Source organism: Pan paniscus, chromosome 10 (assembly GCF_029289425.2).
Source record: "Pan paniscus chromosome 10, NHGRI_mPanPan1-v2.0_pri, whole genome shotgun sequence".
Lineage (NCBI taxonomy): Eukaryota > Metazoa > Chordata > Mammalia > Primates > Hominidae > Pan > Pan paniscus.
Window position 1 is genome coordinate 131235877 of NC_073259.2, and position 27335 is coordinate 131263211.

The window sequence follows — 27335 nt, forward strand, 5'->3', positions numbered from 1 at the left end:
AGTGTTAAGCACGCATCCACACCTGTGGGGAAGCCCTGCCTCTCAGACAACCTCACGCCACTGATGGAAGCTGGGAATAGCCACCTATTTCTACCCTGACACACCCATCCCTATCCCCCTCCCCACTCCCTCACTCCCTCCCTCCAAGGGGCTGTCTAGAGAGACAGCAGAGGGTGGAGCCAGCAGCACCCATAACAAGCTCTCCCACCGGCTCACCACCTCATGCAGGACACTGGTGCCCAGTGAGCCCTCCCTAGGGGGCTGGGAAGCCCAAGGGCCTGATTCTAATCCCAGGAGGACAACAGAAGCAAAGTGCACAGCCCTGCTCCACAGCACAGCCTGTGAGTCAGACTTGGAAGGGAAGCCCCCCAGCTGCCAAAAGAGAAAATTCAGGCCCTCCCCAGGAGCCACCTCTCAAAAGGGGAAATAAACAGCTCTGCAGAGGAGAAACAGTAATAATCCGTATGACGTACATACGAACTCTTAAGAGGGCACACAACAGGCAAAAGACTTGGGAAAGCTTCCTCTGAGAGAGCCCAGGCATAAGAAGGCCACAATTTGAGGCATGGGGGCCCCAGGAACCCCCCATCTTGGCCTGAAACACCTCCGTAAGAGGATTATTCCTTTGGGAGAAGGATTGGTCTCAGCTCCTAAGAAAGGCCAAGTCTATTGCAGGGCTGCCGCCAGAACCCACTGCATGAAAGTACAGGGTCCCTCCTACCTGTAGACTTGAGCAGAGAGAGATGGGCACCATTCTGCTGGCAGCAGCCCTTCTAGAAGAAGCTACAGCAGGGCTGAGGGAGGACAGCTTGTCTTTCTGTAGCATCTAAGACAAGCAAACACAAGAATCTGCCCACAGCCTCATCCCGCAGCTCCAGTCTTCATCCATTAAGTACCATCAGCATTGTGAGGTGCCCTGAGCTAGGCTGGATACACCGTGGGGGCTGACATGATGCCAAAGGTGGCAGATCCTCACTATCCATGGATTCCATATTTGTGAATTACCCTAGTCACTAAAATTTATCTGTAACCCCAAAATCAATGCTCATGGTGCTTTCAAATTCATTTTCGAATTTGTGCAAATTGGCAAAAAATTTGAGTTGCCTGATGGCACATTCCCTGCTGAGGTTGAACGAGGGGACATCCTCTATCTTCCCATCTCAGCTCTCCTAATGGAAACAAGTGTCCTTTTTGTGGTCTGTGCAGTGCCACATTTTTGGCACTTGTGTGCTTTGTGTTGGTGATTTTGCTGTTTGGAATGGCCCCCAATCACAGTGCTGAGGTGCAGTCTAGTTCTTGGGTGCAAGATGATTATGATGTGCAGAGAAAATCTCTTGTGTTAGAGAAGCTTCATTCAGACATGAGTCACAGTGTTGATGGCCAGGAGTTTAATGTTAATGAATCAATAATACATATTAAATAGGGTGTCTTTTTTGTTGTTGTTTTGAGACAGAGTCTCACTCTGTCACCAGGCCAGAGTGCAAGGGCACGATCTCGGCTCACTGCAACCTCCACCTCCTGGGTTCAAGCAATTCTCCTGCCTTAGCCTCCTGAGTAGCTGGGATTACAGATGCACACCACCACACCCAGCTAATTTTTGTATTTTTAGTAGAGATGGGGTTTCACCATGTTGGCCAGGATGGTCTCGATCTCTTGACCTCATTATCTGCCCACCTCGGCCTCCCAAAGTGCTAGGATTACAGGCATGAGCCACTGTGCCCAGCCAATTTTTGTATTTTTAGTAGAGACAGGGTTTCACCATGTTGGCCAGTCTGGTCTCGAACTCCTGACCTCAGGTAATCCACCTGCCTCGGCCTCCCAAAGTGCTGGGATTATAGGCATGAGCCACCATGCCCGACCTCTTTTAACAGAAACATATATAAAATAAGATTACATATGGATTGGTTAAAGAAAATATTGTCCCCGCAGGCTCAAAGGAGCCTAACCCTGTGTTTTCCCTAGGAGCAGTGGTTCAGTGTTCACTAACTCAGTGTTTGAAGAGGGACTTTATAGAACATAACTATGTTAGCCAGCGTGGTGCACAAGTCTGTAGTCCCAGCTACTCAGGAGGCTGAGGCAGGAGGATCATTGGGCCCAGGAGTTTGAAGCTGCAGTGAGCAATGATTGCACCACTGCACTCCAGCCTGGGAGACAGAGAGAGACCCTGTCACAAAAAATAAAAAAAGAAGAACCTAACTATGGCCAACAATATAAATCAAATAACTATGCATACATGTATGCATAGTCAGGATATACTTTCCTCAGACAGAGCTATTCCACCCTACATTCATGTGCTCCTAAGGCTGCAGGTTGGCATGTCCACACCCAATAGGGAGTTTGAGCTGTCAGCTTCTGCTCCAAGGCTGGAATCAGTCTTGAGGTCTCTTGGGTCCTGCTGCTGCTCTGATAACACTCTGCCTTTTCCCTGGACCCATGACTCCCGCTGACGTCCCTGATCATGACCTCTGATCTTTCTGACTAGCCAGGTCTTAATAAGACCCCTTTCCACAATAGAGATAAGGGACTTCAGAGGCAATGGCACTCAAGGAAAAGCTTTATGAAGAATGGGGAACTTCAACAAGGAGAGTGTGAAGCTGATTTTTCCATGCTCTCTCTCCAAGGTTGTCTTGGGTTTTTGATTTGTCTGTTACCGGAAACCTGCCTGTTGGTTAATCTCCTTTGTGTCCTCTAGCAAGGGCAGTTGTTAATATAAGTAATTTGGCCAGCCACAGTGGCTCACACCTCAAGAGGACTGCTTGAACCTGGGAGTTCCAGACCAGTCTGGGCAACATAGCAAGACGTCGTCTCTACTAAAAATATAGTTCTATCATAAAGATACAGGCACACGTATGTTCATTGCAGCACTATTCACAATAGCAAAGACATGGAATCAACCTAAATGCCCCATCAATGGTAGACTGGAAAAGAAAATGTGGTATATATACACATAGTATAGAATACTATACAGTCATAAAAAAGAATGAGATCATGGCCTTTGCAGGAACATGGATGAAACTGGAGGCCATTATTCTTAGCAAACTAATGAAAGAACAGAAAACCAAACACCACAAGTTCTCACTTATAAGTGGGAGCTAAAGGTGAGAACACATGGACACATAGAGGGGGGTAACACACACTGGGACTTATTGGAGGGTGGAGGGTGGGAGGAGGGAGAGGATCAGGAAAAATAACTAATGGGTACTAGGTTTAGTACCTGAGTGACGAAATGATCTGTATAACAAGCCCTCATGACACAAGTCTACCGATACAACAAACCTGCGCTTGTACCCCTGAACTTAAAAGTTAACAGCTGGGCGTGGTGGCTCATGTCTGTAATACCAGCACTTTGGGAGGCCAAGGTGGGCGGATCACTGGAGGTCAGGAGTTCGAGATCAGCCTGGCCAACATGGCGAAACCCATCTCTACTAAAAATACAAAAATTAGCCCAGTGTGGTGGTGGGCGCCTGTAATCCCAGCTACTCAGGAGGCTGAGGCAGGAGAATCACTTGAATCTGGGAGGCAGAGGTTGCAGTGAGCCAAGATCACATCATTGCACTGCAGCCTGGGCGACAAGAGCGAAATTCCATCTAAAAATAATAATAATTTTTAAAAAATACAATAAAAGTTAAAAAAAAAAAAGAGTAAGCAAACGCCAGCCTGCCCCTCCTAACAGCACTCGTCGTGTCTTTGACCATAAATGTTTAGCAGAGGTTTGTCCTGGTGTTGCTAGGCTGGGCATGAGGAGGTCAATGCTCCATACTCATTTTACAGGAAACAAGGACCCATGTACAGGGCTGTCACTTTTAAAAAAGAGCATTAAACCGGTAATCAGGGACTTGGGTACCAGGCTAGAAGAGAGGTCTTGTGCAAATCACTTCTATTCTGCCAGCCTCTGCCTCTCATCCTCAACAGGGTGCAGGCCCTCCCAGCTCCAGTCTTCTGGGACCCTCCATCAAAGATATAGAAGATTTGAAAAAGGCATCACCAGGTTCCCCACTTTAATATCTGGACCAATTCTCTCCTTTCCCACCAGAAGACCTGTTCTGCAGGGCCATTGTGATAACCACAGATTTTAGACTCTAAGTCCTACACACCTTTACAGTTGCTGTGGACTATCAAAACTACCCATTCTTCAAGGCCCCCTTCAAGTCCCACTTCTTTCAGGAAGTCAACCCTGACTGCCTTACCCAGAAAGGGCATCTCCTCCTCTGAACTCTACCTTCAACAACTCTTATCACACATACCCTTTGTTCCCCACGGACTCATCTCCCTAACCACACTGTGAGTTAGTGTGTTAGGTATGATGTTACCTTTTTATTTTTATTTATTTTTTCTTTTCTCACTCTGCTGCCCAGGCTGGAGTGCAGTGGCACAATCATAACTCACTGCAGCCTGAAACTCCTAGGCTAAAGGGATCCTCCCATCTCAGCTACAGGCGCACACCACCATGCCCAGCTAGCAGTGTTACTTACTATATTTAATTCACTTATCCATACAGTTTTCCAGAAGCCTTTTGTGATGACTTTATAAAGAATATATGGAGAGAGATTTCTACATAAACACACACACAGAAAAAGAGACAGTTCAGGAAAGCAGCAATAAATATGCTGATGTTGAGGGTAATATAGTTGCTAGACGGAATATCACATTGTGTGCTGAGCAGCCTGGAAGCCAAGGAGAAGAGGAGAAACATAATCAGTTGGAAAGACAGTGTGGTATAGAAAGAGCCACACATAGTGTGGCGAAGAAGCAGAACTGAGTGCAAATCCAGGGAAACTTGGGCAAGTTAGTTGACCTCTCTGTGTGTCTTAACTTCTTTCTCTGGGAAAAAGGGGAAGAATACAACCTACCCTGCACAGTGTGTCAGGGAGGCCCAAGCACACACTGCATTGTGCATAGTATACAAACAAAACGTGTTTTCCTTCCCCACTTTCCTTTTCATTATCAAAGGAGAAAGCAACCTAGTTTCCTGCGGGAAGTCAAAGTTTGCCTGGCCCTAAATTCTAAAAGAAAATTTTAATATGGGTCACTGTAAGAAGCCTTTAGAAAAGGGGAAAATGCCTCAGATTATGGTTTTAGAGTAAACCAGATGAGGATTTGCCATGGCTCTCTTTGATAACATTCCAGGGTACCAGTAAAAGCTTAATAAACATCAACCAAATGACCTACAGAGAAGCTGTGCAAAGACCACTTAGCCGCATCTGTGTTTGGAGGCAGGGAGTCCTGTTAAGCAGCTTTCAGGGTGACTATCTGCAAAGGGATTGATCTCATCTAAGCGAAGTTGAGAACTGGCGTACAATGGCTCATTTTGGATTGACTCTGCGGTCATAAGCAGTGGCTCCTCCTGCCCATGGCCAAAGACACTGGAGCAATACCACTACGCTTACATTAAAGAGCACACGGCCCCAGCATTTTTTCCAAAAACAGCAAGGCAGTGATCTCAAAGTACCAGACGTTTCCTCTGCTAATCTCTACAGATAACTGCACATCCTCTATGACTGGTCTTCTCGAAGACCAAGTTGGAAAGACTTTAACTAGATGGGCTGGTTAGGAGAGCATCTATCTGCTTGGTGTTAAAACAGGCCTCTAGACACGGAGGAAGGCAATGGGTCCCCATAACAGAGAATGTATAAGCAATCGACTCTGGACAAGAAGGGCTCTCAGTGGTGATCTAGGCCAACCCTCTCACTATTTTCCTAAGTACCTTACTGTGCAGCAAAGCATTGGGGATGCAGAGAAACGTGATACAGCACTAACCGCCCAGGAGCTCACAGTCTAGTGGGGGGCACGTGTAAACAGATAAGGGCCATTCTGTGTGGCAAGCAAATCAGACTAGGGTGGTTCGAAAATCAGAAGAGGGACCAATTCCACCTGCGAAGGCCAAGACTGGGTCTCAACCAGTGAAGAGTTGAAGGCACCTGGGGAGAGGGAGGGCATGGGAGCACCATGCCTTTGAAAGCCTCTAGGTAGCCTGAGACGACTGCAGCTTAGGGTATGAATGAAATGGTAGGAGTGGAGGCAGAAAAGGTAGACAGGACCCAGATCCCAGGGGGCCTTAGATACGCAGAGGAATTCTTTCAGATTCCATAAGGTGCAACCAAAACCAAGAGAAACCAAATGACTTAGTTAAGCTCCTGTAGCAAGTTATGGGAAAAGCCAGGCCTGGAACCCCAGTCTCTCGACTCCCGCAGTCCACTTCTCTCCCCTGCTGCCTCCCACGCCTGAGCAGCTGGGGAAGACCAGGAGAGAGAATGGCCCATTCAACACTCACTACCCAGAGAATCTGGAGTCTTTGCCTGGCCATCTTCAGGGCACAGGATGTACTGTCCTGTTCACTTGGCAAGCCACTCCTTACAAGAAAAACAGCCCTTCCTAACTCATTGTGTTTCTCTCTGCAGTGGGAGAGGGCTGGAAGTCCATTCCAACCACAGAATACAGTCTCTTCATGGAAGGAAAATAATTTAACAGCAACAGTCCAGGAATCAGACAAGCTACGGTCCCAGAGGCAAGCGTTGGAGGGGCCTTCTGCTCCACGGAGACACTGACTGCACGCAGGGTACTGACCAGGGCAGGGGACCAGAGATGAATCAACTCCAGCCCGGGAGCTCACCGTCCAGCAGGGGAGATAAGGCAGATGGAAAAGTAACTATAAAATAAGGCAGACGGTGATAAGAGTTACACAGGAGATACAGATAGCAGGCAGTGGGAGTTCAGAGCAGAGAGGAGTCTGGGGGATGGATGTTAGGGGAGATTCAGATGAAGGGGAGCACTTACTGCCTTCCCTCCAGAAGTGGGGGGTCTATCCTAGCAGCTCTGGTCACTCCCAGATGGGGGCCGGGGAGAGAGCTGGTTGTGGACAAAGACAGATGTTCCAGTGAGGTCTCCTTTGAAGAATCCAGACTCTGGGTGGGGGAGGCAGGTAGGCCGGGGTGTTTGGAGAGGCACCCAGCCCACACTTCAGAGGGAGGGAGAGGAGTGCAGGATGTCTCTGCAGGAGCAAGTCGGTGGAAAGGGGACACGCCTGGAGGACTTGCCTTGAAATGACATTTGCACCGCGCGCACTATGTTCACCTGGAGTGGCCGTTTGGGATTTCTTGCGGGGAGACAGTGCACACTGGGGCGGGGGACACTGAACTTTCCCTCTCCCCAAGGCCCCCCGATCAGCCCTGCCACGGATAAGAAAGGATTCGGGGTTGGAAGAAGACAGAGCCGGCACCCCATTACCACACGAAGGGGGCACTGAGGATGGAGACGGGCCACACCCCAGCCCTGGGCCCCCGACAAGCAGAGGCCACGGCCCGGGCCTGGGGACGGTCAGCTGGAGGCGGGAAGCAGAGAAGGCGGGCCGGGGGCTCACCTCCGCTTCCTCCCGATAGCCCCTTCCTCGCCCTGGCACCGGCACTGCCCACGCCTGCCCCCCGACCGCTATGACACTTGTCCCTGGCGGGGGTCCCCCACGCGGTCGCGACCGACGGAAATTCGGAAATCAGCGTTTCGGGCACGGATCCAGGGCCGGCGACTCACTGAGGCCAGGCTCGGGCGGTCTCCCGAGCGGGGTTCCCGCACGCCACACCCTCCTCCCTGCCCGGGTCTCCGCTCCCTCCTCCAGCCCCCGCGGCTCGGCGGGCGGGCGGGCCGGGGCCTCTCTGGGAGCCGCCGCCCAGATCCCCAGGTCCCCGGCCAGCGCCCGGCACTGCGGGACTCGCCGCGGGCCTGCGGAGCGGCCGCCCGGACGCACTCACCCCGCTCGGCGCGGCCGCGGGTTCTGTCCTCTTCGGGGCCCCGGCTGGGCCGCCGCCACCTCACGCCGCCTCACGGGGAGCGCCCGCCCCGCGGCCCCGGCCCGGCCGGCTGCGCCCCGCGCGCCCCCGCTGCCTGCTGGCCCCGGGCGAGCGGCAGAGCCCCGGCGGGCATTGCTCCCGAGCGTCGCAGGCGGGCGGCGGCGGCGGCGCACGTGCTGGCGGGCGGCTCTCGCTGAGGCGGCCGCGAGCTGAGAAGGAAGCGCCGGGCGGGCGGCCGGGGCCGGCTGGACAGCTCTACGCCGCGGCGCCGCGGTGCCCCGCGCACCCCAGCGGCCGCTGCTGCCCGCGCGCGCCGGGCCGGGCTCGCATTCCCTCAGTGGCGGCGGCGCCTCCTCAGGCCGCGCGGGGGAGCGGCGGCGGCGGCGGCGGCGGGGGCGCGTCCCTGCGGAGTCTCGGCCCGGCCCCGCCGCCTCCGCCGGAAGAAACCTCTCCGACTCGGGCAGCCCGCCTGGTTCCTCAGCCCTGCCGCGGCGACCCCGCTCCTCCCCGGCTCGCCCGTGTCCTCAGGGCCCGGGACTGGACTCGGGGGCGGCGGCGCGGATCCCCGCCCCGGGCTCCTCGCCCACCGTCCGCAGCAGCCGAGCGCACTCGGGGGCGGGAACCGGCCGACTTGCGGCCACTGTGACTCTCAAAACAGCCTCATTTTAAAAAATGAAGTTTCTTAGGAGAGAAATGGTAAACCAGGGAGGGCAGAGCGCAGCGGGCAGCTCACCGAAGCCCAGCCCCGGGAGCGGTGCTCGCCACACGGTGGGTCCGCGCTCTCCCCTCAGGACGCCCGGGCCGCGGCCCAGGGAACGGCAGAGCCGGGAGCGCAGCCGTCCCGGTCCCCACCTCAGGGAGTAGCTGGAAGAGGATCACGAACAGTTTAATCCGGATGATCTGGCACGACAGGGCTCTCCAATGGGAAGAGCCCCCGGTGGGGGAGCGCCTGGTGACATTCCTTAAAAACATGAGGTGTTTCTTAGGTTGAGCCAGGGTGGACTTGTTTGGCAAAATCTGAAGTCATGGAACTAAAGAGGGCACACCTAAAACTTAGTGATGTGTGACCCATCCCTACTTGTCACCTTATAAGGCTGAGGAGACGGCGGTGCTCCCCTGGAGGGGAGAGGACAAGCTAAAATTAAGGCGGCCTAGATGACTCCAGATGAAGCCGGGGAGGCCGAGCCCCTGACAGCTGCTCACCTCCTGGGGTCACGGCAGAACCCAACTGAACGGGCCAGGAAGGCCATCGTTCCCGACTCGCCTCCAGGTGCCCCTGACCATGACCACGCAGAGGAGGACCAAGGCGTACCATCATCACCTAGAACGCTTCAGCTCCTTCCCTCCACCAAGAGGTGCCCTAGGATCCATCCAGAAAGATCTGCCGAACCCACAGAGTCCCAACGGGAACTGTGCTCCTGGATGGACGCCCCTTAACCCATAACTCAAGGACTTCTCTATGCCTGGGACTTAAAATCACCAACAACCCGCTCCTGCAGCCAGCTAGCGGAAATAAACACACAAAGGCCACACGCCAGTTCACAGCCACGAGTATTTATTGAGTGCCTGTAGTGCAAGAGAGATGGTCCCTGCTCCCGCGGAGCTTACAGCTTCACGACTCCAGCATCTGGCTAGATTCAGAAACAACTGCAGCAAGCACTTGTCTACCCACCAGCAGCACTGTATAAAGCACATTTTTCACATTATCGGTCACTGTTGCAGTGAAATTGTTAGATGTAAAAATTATCCTTGAAATCTGTAGTCATAGAGATGACATGGTACATAATGTCCAGCAAATGCACATTTATGGCTTGATTCCTCACATATCTGAGGGGTCTATGGAAATAAAGTACAAATCAGGCAGAAAAGACTTAGTAACACAGTTCCTAAGAATACTGGGGTAGTAGTTTATTATCAAACTACCATAGAGCTCTTGGCAGGGCAGGAAATTATTTCCAGCAAAATTTGTGCAATATAGTGGATTTAATCAAACCTGCAACTGTCAACCATACATGGTCCCTCATGACAGGTAAATATAATCTACCTGTCTGAATGGTAAAAGGCTACAGGTGTGCATTTATTTTTTAAAGCTTCTTAAAGACTCATAGCACAAGTGGCACATTGAAATCTAGTGAAAACTTGAGATAATCTAAAAATTAAAGTGACAAAAGTGTCTAATTTTACTACATATGTTCAGATTTCAAGTAGCGTCCAGCAAAGCACGTGGCTTTTCTGGGCGAGAAGGGGATAGCTTTTGGTTGGCTATCACAGACTCCACCTACATCTCCTAACACTCACTAGCAGGCACTTCCTGTGCATGGTTCTGCCCACAAGCTGTCACCTTTAGATGAAACATTTGAAGGGGCAATTATTTGGAGGATACTGGCAATAATTTTTAGAAAAACAACCTATATTTATATCAAATAACCCCCAAGTCACCAATTAAGACCAAAGTGCTTTCTGAACTTACACGTGACAGGTTATCAAATTTGTTAAATTTTTGGTGGTTAAAAAACCAAACACACCAGAGGGATGCTTAATTTAAACTCCAAAAAAGCTCATTTTTTTGCAAAGCGTGAAGAGAACATCTTAGACCACCTAACAAATGTCAGTCCAAGGCAGTTTTTAGGTCAACTGCTTGGGACATAATCTACTTTTTTATTTCAGAAAGTATGCTACCTCAAGGCTGGGCGCAGTGGCTCATGCCTGTAATCCCAACACTTTGGGAGGCCAAGGCAGGCAGATCATTTGGGGTCAGAAGTTCAAGACCAGGATGGCCAACATGGTGAGAACCCCGTCTCTACCGAAAATACAAAAATTAACCAGGCGTGGTATGCACCTGTAATCCCACCTACACGGGAGGCTGAGGCAGGAGAATAGCTTGAACCCAGGAGACAGGTTGCAGTGAGCCAGTATCACACCACTGCACTCCAGCCTGGGCAACAGAACCAGAGACTCCATCTCAAAAAAAAAAAAAAGATGCTACCTCAAAAACCTACTTAACTCAATGAATCTGAAATATAATATTTCTTGAGCACTTACTAAGCACCAGGCACTTTACAAAATCTCCCTTAATGAAAGGAGTTCTTATTTCATCTTATAGCTGAGAAAGGCAGGCCTGTGCCAGGATGTGACCCAGGTCTCTCTGGCTCCAAGTCTCTCCTTTCTTGTCCCCTGAGCCCAGCTCTGCACAACCCTAGCACAGCCACTTTAGCTACATCTGTTGCTTCAGTTGGAAAAGTCCTTCAGTTGCAAAGACCATTTCCATACCTCAGGAGTAGCTCCTGCAAACAGAGGCTTAGCAAGGGAAAGGAAGGGGGCAGATCCAGGCATCAGGGGAGAGTTCACTTTCTATTTGCATTTTAAAAGGCACTTCCCAGAGGTGGCAGATTTGCTTAGGGTTTTTTTTTTTTTTTTCTTTTTAAACTATTAATACCTGCAGCACAGCCCCAAGCCAACAACAAAAATAGTTTATACCCGGGGATAATAGCTGCTATTTAGAATTGCCATCTTTCCTACTTTTAGGTGGAGTGTTTTTTCAGTTGAGTGTTCATAAGATAAGCATTACCAAAGAGAAAGATAGCAGAAAGAATTTTCCTTGGTATCCCTCTTCACGGCTATGAAGAAAAAAGAATACTTTTTTTAGAAATAAGTGACTGATAGCTCCAATCTATTACACACTTCAAATATCAAAGCATATGCTGAGAGAGAGGCGCAGAAGATGTTTTGATGGAGGTTAATGCCTTTTTTGGAATAAGTCAATATAGGCTACTAAGAAGATAATTCCTTGGCAAGATAAAACTATCATCTCTTCTGAAATGGCATTTTTTAATTCTTAAGAATGTAGTAGATTTTACAATAAAAGTAGGGAACAAGGAAATATCCTAACAATTTTCAAGTTAGTTTTTAATGTCATATCCAGGAACACATTAAAGGTGGTCTTACTAGGTCTTGACACAAGCTGTACTGGAGCTTGATTAAAATGAACATTTTCTTTACCAAGACTAGATTTTTTTTTTTCTAAAGGCTAGAAAACCAAGAATAAAGAATACCAAGAATAGGCTGGGTGTGGTGGCTCATGCCTGTAATCCCAGCACTTTGGGGGGCCGAGGCAGGCGGATCACATGAGTTCAGGAGTTTGAGACCAGCCTGGCCAATATGGTGAAACACCATCTCTACTAAAAAAAAAAAAAAAGATATATACATACACACACACACACACACATATACACACACACAAAATTAGCCGGGCGTGGTGGCAGATGCCTGCAATCCCAGCTACCCGGGAGGCTGAGGCAGGAGAATCGCTTGAACCCGGGAGGCAGAGGTTGCAGTGAGCTGAGATCATGCCATTGCACTCCAGCCTGGGCAACAAGGGCAAAACTCCATCTAAAAAAATAAATAAATAAAATAAAATAAAAATAAAAAACAAGAATAAAGGCACTTGATTCTAATTATAAGTAATTTTGATTAGCCTGAAGTCTTCAAAAGTTGCAGGAGTAGGGAGCAAAGGTTCAACTGCACTGTCAGACAGGCCGCCCTCCTTGCTGAGAAGGGAGCAGGGCTGTGGACCCCTGGCCTGGGGACCAGCCAGGTGAAGGGTGCTCAAAGGTCATTTGAGAGCCTGCTTGGAATAACTGGGATGGCTTGGTTCATTCTAACTACTTATTATTAAGAGCCACATAAAGAGGAAAAGCTCAAAAGCAAACCAAAATTTAAAACCTGAGCATGTTTAGTACGAATCCATTTTGAAAGTCTGGATGAGTCTGTTTATCAACATGTACCGAGCTGGAATATGTGGGGCACTGCGTTCTGATTGGCTACCAAAAACTAAGTAGTTACACAGCTCCAACTTAACCAGCAGTCCCAACACAAACCTGCCAATGCTCCTGGATCAGAGGAGAGACTCCTGCCCACGTGCTACTTCTGAGAGCCAGCGGCTACCACAGAGGCAGTGGGCTGGAGCCCTCTGCAAGGCCGAGGGGAAGGCACCAGGCTCCATCCGGACACACTCCCTGTCCATTAACAAATACAGTAGATTGTGATGATCTAAAGTCTAGTGTTCTTACAGCACCTACAGTGGAAATATTTTCCTTTTGGCCAGGGTGAAGGAGTGGAAAGGGGTGAACATATCCAGATGATAACTATGACGGACAGCTGAAGCCATGCACACTAAGAAAACCAGGCTGCCCTCTTAATCCCTCACGGGGTGGTGGCTTGTATTTCAAAGGGTTTATCTGTCCATTTATTGTCCAGGGTGGGACACAAGTTAATTCAGAACAATGGGCAGAGAGCTACTCTGAGAGACCTCCAGAGAGGGCTCTCCAATTGTTTAACTTTTTTAGAAAAGATAAAATTAGAGAATTACAATCTCTCTTTTTTCTCTTACAGACAATAAAGTTTAAAGAAAATGAGTTATATTCATGTAGTTTTCAAAGCTTTCCAAGAGTCCATTATTACTATTCTGATATTCACTCTAAGACATGTTTCAAATAGGAATTGCATTATCATTTTTTAAAAACCTCAACACAACTGAAATCCAAGGTACACTGTAATTGTTTATGTATTCAGCATGTACTAGTCTATCATTATGGAAGCTATTAAGCTTTATTTTTTAAAAAATGAATTGTATTTACAATGTAGAACAAGTTTATAAAATTGGTGTGCAGTTAATTGTAAAAGGATAACACTATTTGTTTAGAAACAAGCTGCTTCCTCTGTTTATATTTCCTTATTCTTGATATAAATTGGAGACATATACTATTTAAAAATAATGCTTTTTAAATAGTAAAATATACAAGAGATTCCTGAGCATAACAAAAATATCTTGAAAATATGTGGCCATTTGAAGTATAAAATAGCAAGTGTAAGAATAGCATGATTGTAAAACTACTGTTTGAAGGCTTATAAACAGTACAAAATAGTTTGCCTTTTCTGACTGCATAATTATACATTAGTGCAAACAAAAATGTCTCAAAATTTAATGGCTACAAATCTCAAAGATTTGCAGAGGTGCGCAAAACATGGAATTTCTTTAGCGTCATGCGAACTGAACCCAGTTCTCGATTAATCCTTTCCAAACGATCTTCCAAGGCTTCCTAGGTGAAAACAATGGGAAAAGTTTAATTAGAATTCTATACCAAGTTCTATAATCACCACCAAACTGACCTTTCTTTTAGCAAAAGAGCAAGTATAAACACTAAAATTACAATTATTTTGCTTTCTACACAAAACATCTTATGATTTCTTTTAAACTGGACAATATGAATTAGCTTTTCAACTATTCCAAATAACTGCTGTACTTTAAAATATTCTCAATATGTTTGACACATTGAGTATATGGAAATTCTAGTAATAGCAATACAACCAACTGGAAGAGGATAATTCTTTGGCTCTGCTGAAGTGAGAACAGTACAAGAGGAGCCTAGGAGGTGCTTCACACATTTCACCAGAAGAAATGGACACATTTGATCAGTGCTGCATCCCACACATACATAGATCAAATAACTTTCTTCTCACCAAAATTTCTAAGTTAAAAAGGAAAAAAAAAAAACACTGAAGGATACTTTTCTTAAAAAAAAATAGATTTCACAATGAATTAACAATTGCTATTTTAAAATAAACAATATTACTGTTAAATAATACCTGGACTATATATCATTATACATACTTCTGTGTTTTTGTTGAGACAGGGTCTTGCTCTGTCACCCAAAGCTGAACTGCAATGGCATGATCATAGCTTACTGCAGCCTCAAACTCCTGGACTCAAGCAATCCTTCCACCTTAGCCTCTCGAGTATCTGAAACTACAGGCAGGCACCACCACACCTGGCTGATTTTAAACATTTTTTTTTTTGCAGAGACAAGATCTCACTATGTCACCCAGGCTGGTCTCGAACTCCTGGCCTCAAGTGATCCACCCACCTCGGCCTCCCAAAGTGCTGGGATTATAGGCATAAGCCACCGTACCCAGCCTCATTTTAGTTAATTTATTCAGTATTAATTCCAATGGTGTCCTGAAATAAAACTTAAAATTTTTTTCTTTAATTATAAAAGGATTATAGAACACTTAGAATATAGAAAATTTAGAAGACAAATAAGCAAAAAAAAAAAAAAAAAACTGTTCCTCTTTCCTGTTTTTTCTGCATACATATATATGCATACTGCTTTTATTTTATTTTATTTTATTTGGTTGGGGGAGACGGAGTCTCGCTCTGTTGCCCAGACTGGAGTGCAGTGGCACAATCTCAGCTCACTGCAACCTCTGCCTCCCAGGTTCAAGCGATTCTCCTCCCTCCGCCTCAAAAGTAGCTGGGATTACAGGTGCCCACCACCATGCCCGGCTCATTTTCATATTTTTAGTAGAGACAGGGTTTCACCATATTGGCCAAGCTGGTCTTGAACTCCTGACTGCAGGTGATCTGATCTGCCCACCTCAGCCTCCCAAAGTGCTGGGATTATAGGCGTGAACCACTGCACCCAGCCGTGTATCATTTTTAAAAGAAAAATAAGGCCAAGCATGATGGCTTACACCTGTAATCCCAGCACTTTGGGAGACCAAGGTGGGAGAATCACTTGTGGCCAGGAGTTCGAGACCAGCCTGGGCAACACTGCAAGGCCCTGCCTCTACAAAAAAATTTTAAAAATTAGCCAGGTGTGGTGGTGCATGCCTGTAGTCCTAGCTTACTCAAGGGGCTGAGGCCTCAGAGGTCAAGACTACAGTGAGCTATGATTGTGCCAATGCACTCCAGCCTGAGTGACAGAATGAGACCCTGTCTCAAAAAAATTAAAAGAGAAACCTAAGAAGAGAATCAAACTCTATCTCAATTTTTTTTTTTTTTTTTGAGACACAGTCTCACTCTGTTGCCCTGACTGGAGTGCAGTGGTGCAATCTCAGCTCACTGCAACCTCCAACTCTTGGGTTCAAGTGAACCTCCTGCCTCAGCCTCCAAGTAGCTGAGATTGCAGGCACACCATCACAACCGGCTAATTTTTTTGTATTTTTAGTAGAGACAGGGTTTCGCCACATCGGCCAGGCCGGCCTCAAACTCCTGACCTCAAGTGATCCGCCCGCCTTGGCCTCCCAAAGTGCTGAGATTACAAGCATGAGCCACTGTTCTCGGCCTCAAAATATCTTTGAATTAGGCCGGGCCCATGTGCCTGTAATCCCAGCTACTCGGGAGGCTGAGGCAGGAGAATCAGTTGAACCAGGGAGTTGGAGGTTGCAGTGAGCCGAGATTGCGTCACTGCGCTCCAGCCTGGTGACACAGCGAGACTCCGTCTCCAAACTAGATAAATAAAAGATTAGCCAAGACAACCCCACACCTTTTAAAAAACGATCACATTGGCAGGTATTCTTTTTTATTATTCTTTTTCGGAGACGGAGTCTTGCTCTGTCACCCAGGCTGAGTGCAGTGGCACGATCTCAGCTCAATGCAACCTCCACCACCCGGGTTCAAGCGATTCTCATGCCTCAGCCTCCCGAGTAGCTAGGACTGCAGGCGTGCACTACCACGCCTGGCTAATTTTTTGTATTTTTAGTACAGATGGGGTTTTGCCATGTTGGCCAGGCTGGTCTCGAACTCCTGACCTCATGATCCGCCCACCTCGGCCTCCCAAAGTGCTGGGATTACAGGCATAAGCCATTGCGCCCGGCCATGGCAGGTTTTTTTTTGGTTTTTTTTTGTTGTTGTTTTCCCAAAAATACAGGTTTCAGGATGGGGAAGAGCTTATCTTCATATACTGCAGGTAGGAGTAGAAATTGTCTCAAACATCCTGGGTTACAACTTGACATATATCCAAATCCTTAGAAATTTGCATTTCTTTGGACCTAGCATTTTTATTTCTGGGAATGATTCCTAAGGCAATACTTACACGTGCAAAGAGATATGTTTAAGAACTTTATTGCAGCCTTATTTATGATATCCAAAATTAGAAGCAACCCAAATTTCTACTAAAACATTCTTGGTTAAATATGTTACTGCTGATGGAATACTGTACGTTAATTTAAAAGGATGTTATAGAAAGATATTTCATAACATGAAAAGTTCAATTGAAAGTTTATTTATTTTTTTTTTTTTAAGACTGAGTCTTGCTCTATTACCCAGGCTGGAGTGCAGTGGCACCATCTTGGCTCACTGCAACCTCCACCTTCCAGGTTCGAGCAATTCTCCTGCCTCAGCCTCCCGAGTAGCTGGAATTACAGGCGCCCACCCCCACACCATGCCCGGCTAATTTTTGTACTTTAGTAGAGACGGGGTTTCACCATGTGGGCCAGGCTGGTCTCGAACTCCTGACCTCAGGTGACCCGCCTGCGTCAGCCTCCCAAAGTGCTGGGATTACCGGCATGAGCCACCACGCCCGGCCTATAAATTATTGACTAATATTTATCAGAACAAAAAGACAAAGTCAGAAAAAAAGAAGTTGGGGGCTGGGCACAGTGGCTGGAACTCCTGACCTCAGGTGATACACCCGCCTCAGCCTCCCAAAGTGCTGGGATTATAGGCGTGAGCCCCTGTGCCCGGCCTACGGCTCACTTTTTGAACCTCTACAGCTATTCAGTTTCCAAAGTGTAACCATTTTATCTGCTTGCTAATGGAAAGGAGTTCAGAAATAAATTACAGATTTGAGGAGAGAGAAATCAAACAAAAAGAGAGGCAATCTGTGAGCACTAACTTAGTGTAAAATCTGTTGAAAAGCATATTGCCATTTGCTCTCAAGTTAGTTTCTTGAAAATACAAGGGCATGAACACCTTCTTCTCTAAGTCTAAAGGTAAAATCAATTTTTATTCCTGAAAGCTAGCTTGCAGTTATAAAATTGCTATAATCAAACACTTCCCGTAAAAGCTAAAAGTTTTGACTGCTGCTTCAGTGTGTCTAATTTTCACTGTGCCATGATTTTTTAAACCCCTCTTAGATAACTGGAACACTGACTGGCATCAAGCCTCTAAAGCAGATTCAAGCTAAGACATTTCACCTGATTTAATCTTGTCTGTAAAGTGATTCGTCCTCCAGGAGAAGGCATCCTGCTTAGTGCTGCCTCAATCTGTTAACACACGAAAAAAATATGTTTAAATTACTGGCAGGGAGGTTTATCACACAGAATGGAAAGAAAAGGTTTTGGCTTAGTATTTCCTTGTCCATTTCATCTCAACTTAATTTCCCTCTGTCAATTAGTAACGACCACATGGCTCAAATCCGTTGCTAGCACAGCTCTGGTATGTTATCCCATTGTAATTTCCTGAGACAGGTTTGACTCAATAATTCCCTTCTCCTTAGACATAAGCATTAAGTTCAGAAAACAATTTTTAAAAATATTTGTTTGTTTTTACCTGGTCCTTTTCTTTTGTAAGTTCATCAAAAAATCGTTCTGTTTCAGCTAGGGTCCGAATTTTTGCTGTATATTCAAAATCATTCCCCTGTGGAGTGACTGAAACCGGCTTACACTGTTCATAGCTAACTGATTTATTCTTCTCCCAGGCTGTTCTCACAGATACTTTCTTCACTCCATTTGGCACCGGTTCAGGGCAAGAGCTATGATTAACATGGTTATCGGTGGCTTTCTCAGAATAAGTTTTTTCTGTCAGAGAGGAGAGAAATTGCTTATATTTCTTATCAATTTTTCGTGTAGGTTGCATATATATTAAATATGTTGCCCAATTTCACTTTCTGGATATAGCTGCTATGTGGCCCAAAAAAGTAATGAAAAGAGATACAATAATCAATCTTATTTACTCAGTGCTTTTTTCTCCAAAGAATTCTGAAAGCTTTGCCCTCTGTTTGACAATCTTTGCAACTTCCCTTAATGAACTTAAGCAAACTTCATGTAAACATAAATGAACTTTAAGTAAACTTAAAGCAAAAAAAAAAAAAAAAAAAAAGCTTAAAAACTAAATAATACATCACATTTAGTGGACATACACCAACACTAAACAGTTAATGTTTTGAGGGCCTACCCAAGTGATTTCACATACATTGTCTTATAGCTTTATTCCAAATTTAGAATATAAATGAGAAAAAAAAAGTTACCCAAAGCCTAAGCTGCATATAGAGAATAAAAGTAAAGAGAATAACTGAACAGTGTGGCCCTGGTAATTAAACATCAACATTCCCTGTACCTCAGTTTCCCAACTTTTCAATGAGGATAACAACATTGACATAACAACACGTAGCATCATGAGTGCTTAGTTTCAGACGCCCTTGAGTAGGAAAATATTTAAGTGCAAGATATTATAATATTTAGAACACTGAGAGATACCAGAATCTCAAAAAATGAATGATTAAAACCATAACTAATATTTTTTAGGAAAAGATACCTTCCGAGTCATCTAGAGGAAGAAACTGGAGTTGCTTTCTTGGATTGGTACGTTGTAATGTAGACACAGGAACAGTATCTAAATCATCCAAAAGTATATCAAATCTATTGAATGAAGCAAGTTACTTGTGAGAAAAAAAATGTTAACTGATTTTCCCTATCTCCACTACAAAGATGAGCTGGCATCCAGCTAACTCACATATTTATGTATTTTCTTAAAAGAAAGCTGGTTATGTAATTGTCTAAAACTGAAATTTATTTCTATTTTCTAACAAAATTGTATTTACAAACTAAAGACTTAAAACACTTACCCATACATTATCTCATTTGATCTTTATAAAAACCTTATGAAATAAGCAGGGTAGTTATTATTATCCCCGTTTTATAGAAGAGGAAACTGAGGTTCAATGTGCTTAACTCATCTCCGCAAGAGCCTGACAGAGTTGGGTCTGGAACCAAGAAGCAACATCCCTCCCCGCTAATAGCACACACAGCTGCCCACACTTCGGAGGGGACAGATTCTCAGCAGCACAGGTAAACATGCATTTGGTGCCAGGGCCATACCAGTAAAGCCCACTTTCCTGTACAAATGGCCCAAAAGTTTTCCCATATCATAAACCTTTTCAGGAAAACAAAGAACTATCATTCTACATACAAAAGCTGACAGGGGTGCTGAGGTGATATTTAAAATCTAGTAGTAGCAAGTTTACATAGTTAAAAACTGTGTTCATTGTACTGCAGTACTTTAGTTGTAGTATGACATTCACTTATGATTTAAATGAAATTCACAGAGTTCCCACTGGTAACTGAAAAATTAGTGATAGCTAGAGACATAAGTCAACATTTGGAAAAAAATCACTAATATAGTAAACTTTATTCTACAATTTTAGAGAACTTACCGAATTGGACTGCTCTCATTTTTGCTAAGCAGATGACTAAATCCTGGGGACAAGTTTTCTTTAGGGGATCGCTTTGGACTATAAGCCACAGTCACTGGTGTTAGCATAATCTCTCTTTTTGCTATAGAAGAAAATGAAGAGGAAATATTCTTTTCCTTCTATATGTATCAGCATAACAGTTTCTTATTCAGTATTTTTTTTCTAATTTTGAAAGGAATATAATTTCAACATAAAACTTTGAGAGAGAAATAAGAGTGTACAAAAAAATAAAATCACTCATAATCCTAACACCTAGAGGTAACCACTGTAACACTGTAGTATATCAGACAGTACTTTCAGCACTCTGACTCAAAACTGGTTTTTCAGGATTTTAGAAGTCGACTGGAAATAAGATGGAAACAGCAGTACACTACTGAACATTCCTATAACACAATAATAAGAATCTCCTCAGCTGGTGTGAAAACGGAAATTCAGGACAGAAATTCAATGCTTCAACTTTAAAACCAACCTGTTATTGGCTAAAGAAAAACGGTGACTAATGCTAAGTACTTGAGATCAAATACATAAGAAGTATATTTGCAGACTAGCTTGGATTAATTTGATTGAATTAATGTTTGGATAGCTGGCATTTTTAAGTATTAGTTGCAAACAATTTAGTGGACACAATAAATTATTAGTATTAGTTGTAAACAATTTACTGGACACAATAAAAAATCTCACTTTAATAAACAGATTTCTTCATTTACATTTGTAGTATCTATGTGATCAGACAATTTTATTTATGAACAAGACCTTATTTAGGGGTCCTCTGCTCAGAGTACTCTACTAGGTGCTGAGGATACAAGAGAAACCAGAAACAGGCAAGCAGCGGGCACAAATAGATTTGACTCAGAGATCACGCTTTTGAACCCAAGAGAGGTACACATCTAACTCTTACTTGGAGTACTTGATTTACGATTTGAAGGTGGTAAAGATGATGATCTCTGTGAGGCCGAATTAAGTCTCTTTTGTCTCTGTTGGGCACACTTTTCTGGAGAACGACTTGCATTAACTGAAGTTTCAGTTTGCCAAGGATTTACTACAGCAGACCAAAAAAAAGCAAAACAAAAAACAAATCAAAACAAGCCTACGCTTCAGTTATCCACCTTTATTAACAGGTGGTTACACATGGTTACACACCAAGCCCCACAGCTTAGGTTCTGCTCAAAGCATTTATTCTCACCAGCTAGGTTATAATGACTATTTGCAAATGCACCACATTATAATGATAAAAAATGCTTGATGAAGAAAAATATGGGAGTTTATAATGAATTCATTCTGGTTCCCTGTTTACAATCGGCATTCAAGGTGATTTTCAAGAGGGTTATTTTTAGAAAGCAGGTTACTAAATTTATTTACTAAGAGACACTGCTTGGGAGATGTAACCGCAAAGACGCTGGCAGGATGACTAAGGGGTCTGAGAAAGAAAGCATAGTGGAAAAGGAGAGAAATGTATTGGTGACCTGGACCTGTGAAAAAACACAGTATTAAAGACACTACTTGCCTTATCTACAGATGCTCAGTAACCAAGAAAGAAGAGGAAATGTTATATCTCACTTCATGAATACCAAATGCCTATCACAGCCTTCTGATGTGTGCAAGTAAGATGGACTGACAGGAATTTTTCTAATATCCTTAGGAATGCCATGTAAGGCCAGGAGCAGTGGTTCACGCCTGTAATCACAACACTTTGTGTTTACACTTTGTGTTGTGTTGTGGAGGACAAGGCGGGTGGACCACTTGAAGCCAGGAGTTCGAGACCAACCTGGCCAACATGGTGAAACTCCGTCTCTATTAAAAATATTAAAATTAGCCGGGGGTGGTGGAGGGCACCTGTAATTCTAGGTACTTGAGAGGCTGAGGCAGGATGATAGCTTGAACCCCAGAGGTGGAGTTTGCAGTGAGCTGAGATTACGCACTGCACTCCAGCCTGGGCAAAAGAGTGAGACTCTGTCTCAAAAAAAAAAAAAAAAAAAAAAAAGAATGCCATGTAAGCCTTTTTCATAATCGGAATGTAAGATTCAACTGGCTTTGTACAAAAGGTACATCTTATGCCAGAACTGTGATAAATTATTAACTAGGACATTCAATTCTCTATGAAATGGGGCTGAAGTAGCAGTAAAATAGCAAGTTTACAGAGCTAAAACTTTTAATTTCATTACCTAAATATTTTAATTTTAACGAAGGTAATATAAATGGGGAAAAGATATCTATATCCGTCTATCTCAAACAAGGAAATACTCACTATTTGAGGTGTCCTCTTTCTCTGTCTGTGTCCCCCAATTTTTAAATATTTTTCCCTCATCAAGTTCTTTTAAAGCTCTCATGATCGGCGTGTCTGAAGTCTCTCTTTGCTTTTTTATCAACAAGCTTGTTGATGAACTTCCAGGTGAAGAATCCTTTTCCAGAGGTGAACGGTGCCTTAAACAATAATTTTAAGACATACAGTGCTATGGACTAAACGTCTGTATCTTGCCCCCCACCCCCACACCAAACATACACGTTGAAGCCCTAATCTTCAATGTGATGGTGTCTGGAGGTGGGGCCTTTACGAGGTAATTAGGGTTGGATGAGGTCATGAGGGTGAAGCCTCCAAGATGGGATTAATGCCCTTATGAAAAAGGGAAAGAGGCAGGAGCGCTCTCTCTGTGCACACACACCAAGGAAAGGCCATGTGAGGACATAACCAGGAAGAGGGCCCTCACCAAACACTCAGCACCCTGATCTTGCTCTTCCAGCCTCCAGAGGTAGAGAAAGAAATGTGTGTTGTTTATGCCACCCAGTCTACGGTAATTTGTTATAACAGTCCAAGCTAAAACACACACTTTACTGGGGTTGTTAGGGGAATAACAGAGTTGACAATTATACTCCACAATGAGCATGCTTTGCAATGCAAATAAATTAAACCTGCATACAGTGCTTTCCCATCCTTCTAGTCCTACACTTAGAGGAACAGCATCTGCACAGCACCCTGGAGTAAGCGGCTGAGGCTGCTCACGCAGGCTCGGGGCTCGGGCTGGCCAGAGCCATCTGAAGGGGGAGAGGATCTACATCTTTTGTTTATTTTTAGACAAGGTCTCACTCTGTCACCCAGGCTGGAGTGCAGTGGCGCAATCATAGCTCACTGTAGCCTTGAGCTCCCCAGGCTCAAGTAATCCTCCCACCTCAGCCTCCCAAGTAGCTAAAACTACAGGCGCATGTCACCATGCCTGGCTAATATATTTATTTTTTGTAGAGGTGGGATTTTGTCATGCTGCCCAAGCTGGTCTCGAACTCCTAGGCTCAAGTGATCCTCCACGTTGGCCTCCCAAAGTGTTGGGATTACAGGCGTGAGCCACCACACCTGGCCTGAGGATCGACATCCTATCCTAATCACAAACCCATACTGTGCCACTGAGCACAGGTGGGGAAGCTCGGCAGAGCTCATGGAAGTAAAATATTCTAAAAGTAGTAGCCTTTCAAAGTAAAATAAAAGTCAGGTTCTCAAAATTAAGACATTAAAGAACCAAAGAGAGGGCTTCCCAAACTTTTAAAAGCAATTGAAATCTCTAAGAAAACATAACATCCCTAAATAGAATCTTTAGCAAAGTTATCTCACCCTAGGCTACAGGTTTCCTCCAGCTGGTTATCCATGTTACTGTCCTGGGTGTCCAGAGGCTGGCCAGTAAAGATGGAATACTCTGCACCTGGAATCAGCCATTTCCGCCTGCTGACGTCTGAAGTTGCTAGTGTGCTATTAGAATGAAAACGGTCAGGCATTATAAAGGCCTGCACTTCATTTCAGACTGCATGTGCATATAAAACAATCTGCTCTCAAACAGTATTTATACATTTGTACACTAATTTAAAAATCACATGTAACAATCTATATTTTGGATACAATTTATTTTACAGTTTTATGATTCAACTTAACTGTTGTTCTAGGTTTCTGTTACTTCTGAATCTCAGTCAAGATTCAGGTACTTGTGGCTCTGAACATTCCCCTCACTGTCTCTCAGGCATTTCACACCCTTTACACTCTGTGCCCCTACTGTAGCTGAGGGTAAGGTGCTGAAGGAAGCAGGGCTGCCCTTCTTGTTCCCTTCAGACCAGCACTGTCCAACAGAATCTTCTGCAAAACCAGAAATGCTATCTGCACTGTCCAATGCAGCAGTCACAAGTCAGGTGTCACTACTGAACACCTGAAATGTGGCTGCTGAGACTGAAGAACCAATTATAAAATGTTAATTTTAATAATGAAAGTTTTCAGTATCAAAATGGAGTCACTAATGTCAAACTCCCAAAAAATGGAGCTGGGAGGCACAAAGGAGCAGCCTCTCACACAGATGCTGATTATGGGAACTATTCTGAATTCCTCAGAACCACAGTATTCCAGATAATAAGCTGCTTGTACAAGGAAACATCCCTAACAAGGGATGTCTCCACCACTGAGCTAATGCTAATGCCTGCAACATGCTCCTGTAACCAGTGGTCTTTGTTTTAAAATAGCTTAGTGGACTGTGGACTGCCCTTTTGTCTTTTAAAGTTTCCTGTGTCCCAACCCCTTTGGACATGCTTATGGTTCACCACAGCATGCGTACTCCAGCTTGCAAACCCCCAACATTTCCAAATAAATTTCTTTGGAGAGTCAGTCTCTGTCACTGATTTTAGGTTGACATGATTGATTTAAATAGTAATAGTGGCTGTTGGCAGGACTGTACTGAACAGTGCAATTCTAGACTATTGCTCCCCCAGCTCATCTGAGGTTCCCACCATCATGTTAACCCCCAGTCATTCCCCAGACTTTAGAGCCTGCCTTGTTTTCTCCACATCTATTCCTGTTCTCACACTAGGCAACTTCCTGACCACTCTCTCCAGTGAGGTGACCCTCTACTCCTCAGCCAGCCACCTCAGAGGGTACTTGCTGGCTTTTGTCAAAACCAGAGAACACACTCCCCTTAAGAAACCAATACTCCAAAGACTGTGCCCCTATTCTGCCTCCCGCCCTCAAGCTTCAGCAACGTGACCTACGATCCTTGGCCTCTCCATTTTCCATTTATCAACCCCTCCTAGTCTGACTAGGTCCTCTTGATCTACCCTGAAGTCCACACTCACGATACTTTCTCTCTCACCTTTCACCACACCTGACTGGCAGCAAAATCTGAGGACTGGCTGACTACGAAGGCCGCGCTTCAGGTCTAAACTCCTACCACTGAGCTTTGCTGGAAAAAAGCCACCAGCTGGGCAGACTCATCACCACCTCAAGCGGACACCCCAAACCGCCTGGCAACATGACTTTCTTTTTTTTTTTTTTTTTTTGAGACGGAGTCTCGCTCTGTCACCCAGGCTGGAGTACAGTGGCGCGATCTCGGCTCACTGCAAGCTCCGCCTCCCAGGTTCAAGCGATTCTCCTGCCTCAGCCTCCCAAGTAGCTGGGACTACAGGCGCCTGCCACCACGCCCGGCTAATTTTTTTGTATTTTTAGTAGAGACGGGGTTTCACCGTGTTAGCCAGGATGGTCTCGATCTCCTGACCTCATGATCCGCCCACCTCAGCCTCCCAAAGTGCTGGGATTACAAGTGTGCGCCAACGCACCCGGCCGGCAACATGACTTTCTGTAACCAGCAAGCTTCAGTTCTCCAAACATGACTATCTCACACCCTTTCCACCCTCCTCAAACCTCCCATCCCACCTTCGTTGACAGGTGAAACTTTTGAGTCAAATTCAAAGAAACACCAGAAACCATGAAACAACTCTTGTTTTCTCTCTGTCCCCTTTCACAACCAAACATTTTAGAGGCTGCCTCTTCTATCTACATTCACTTCAACTCCAGTCACTCTTTCCCTCAGTTTTTTTTTTTTTTTTTTTGAGACAGAGTCTCACTCTGTCGCCCAGGCTGGAGTGCGGTGGCGCGATCTCGGCTCACGGCAAGCTCTGCCTCTTGGGTTCACGCCATTCTCCTGCTTCAGACTCCCGAGTAGCTGGGACTACAGGCGCCCACCACCACGCCCAGCTAATTTTTTGTGTTTTTAGTAGGGACGGGGTTTCACCATGTTATTAGCCAGGATGGTCTTGATCTGCTGACCTCGTGATCCACCCACCTTGGCCTCCCAAAGTGCTGGGATTACAGGCGTGAGCCACCGCACCCGGCATGACTCCAAAATTTATCATACCATCCTAAAACCTTATTTTTGAGCTCCAAACTCATTTATAATTGCCTATTTGATTTCCACTTAGAATCGATATGAATCTCAAACAAAAATATTCAAGATGGAAATTCTGATCTCTTCCCTAAGTTCAACACATGAACTAGGTACCTTTAGTTGTTTGAGAGAGAAACCAAGGAATTATTCCAACACCTCCCTTTCTTACCTTGCCATCCAATTCACAACCATATCCTATAGATCCTACCTCTAGAATCTCTCCCGAAGAGTCTCTATTGTCTATTTCCGTGACCACCACCTAGCTAACACCATCTCTCTCCTAGCACTGCACCAGACTAACTAGTCTCCTGCTTCCATTCTTTCCTTCTCCATCTTCTCACGGCAGGTACATTAATAAAAATTAGATAACCTCATTTTACCACATAAAAACCTTCAAAGGCTTCCCAATGGACTTAGGGCAAGATCTAACTTTTTTTTTTTTCTGAGACGGAGTCTTGCTCTGTCCCCCAGGCTGGAGTGCAGTGGCGCAATCTCGGCTCACTACAAGCTCCACCTCCCGGGTTCACACCATTCTCCTGCCTCAGCCTCCCGAGTAGCTGGGACTACAGGCGCCAGCCACCGCGCCCGGCTAATTTTTTTTGTATTTTTTAGTAGAGACGGGGTTTCATCGTGTTAGCCAGGATGGTCTCAATCTCCTGACCTCGTGATCCACCCGCCTCGGCCTCCCAAACTGCTGGGATTACAGGCGTGAGCCACCGCGCCCAGCCAAGATCCAACTCTTGATCACGGCTTAGAAAGCTATAAATGGTCAATCTCTGATTTCATCTAGGGCAACTTTGCCTCTTGCTGGAAATATTCAGGCCACACTAACCTCCCTTAGGCTCTTCAAATATGCTAAGCTCTTTCCTACCTGAGGACTTACCAAGGCAATTTCTCTGCATGGACCACCTCCCAGACACCCCACCCTGCCCACCCTCCCATCCCTCACCCCACACCTCCTGCTCCAGCAATTCTATGCACAGGTGACTCCTCTGCTTATGAGCCTCCTCTAAAGAAAGGCCTTCCCTGGTCCCCAACCCGAAGCTCTCTCTTTTATCTCTCTCAAATGTTCAATTTGTTACTTACATCTTTTCTTTAAAAAAAAAAAAAGAATTTGCTAT

At 45.4% G+C, this 27335-nt stretch overlaps 2 protein-coding genes across 21 annotated transcripts in view; both read right to left on the reverse strand.

Moving 5' to 3' along the window:
- PITPNM2 (phosphatidylinositol transfer protein membrane associated 2) overlaps window positions 1–8088 on the reverse strand; it is a 164578-nt gene extending 156490 nt beyond the window's left edge. For 3 of the 12 annotated variants that reach the window (XM_034934747.3, XM_034934750.3, XM_034934744.4), the window contains exon 1: window positions 7743–8085. The gene's annotated coding sequence lies outside the window, so the exon portion shown is untranslated. Of the gene's footprint in view, window positions 1–7706 lie in introns of all 12 variants that reach the window. The other 9 variants (XM_055096315.2, XM_057299552.1, XM_034934748.3 and 6 more) reach the window with 5 other exon arrangements.
- A 1227-nt stretch (window positions 8089–9315) lies between these two features.
- The window catches only part of MPHOSPH9 (M-phase phosphoprotein 9), a 75853-nt gene continuing 57833 nt past the window's right edge, over window positions 9316–27335 (reverse strand). For 5 of the 9 annotated variants that reach the window (XM_008964504.5, XM_008964500.5, XM_034934755.3 and 2 more), the window contains 8 exons: window positions 23631–23765; window positions 22278–22453; window positions 20931–21071; window positions 19994–20114; window positions 19096–19199; window positions 18112–18359; window positions 17757–17825; window positions 9316–13879 (listed from right to left, as the gene is read on the reverse strand). In XM_008964504.5, coding sequence (XP_008962752.1) covers window positions 13778–13879; window positions 17757–17825; window positions 18112–18359; window positions 19096–19199; window positions 19994–20114; window positions 20931–21071; window positions 22278–22453; window positions 23631–23765 — 1096 coding nt within the window. In that variant the 3' untranslated portion in view covers window positions 9316–13777. Of the gene's footprint in view, window positions 13880–17756; window positions 17826–18111; window positions 18360–19095; window positions 19200–19993; window positions 20115–20930; window positions 21072–22277; window positions 22454–23630; window positions 23766–27335 lie in introns of those variants that run through there. The other 4 variants (XM_055096317.2, XM_034934753.3, XM_034934756.3 and 1 more) reach the window with 3 other exon arrangements.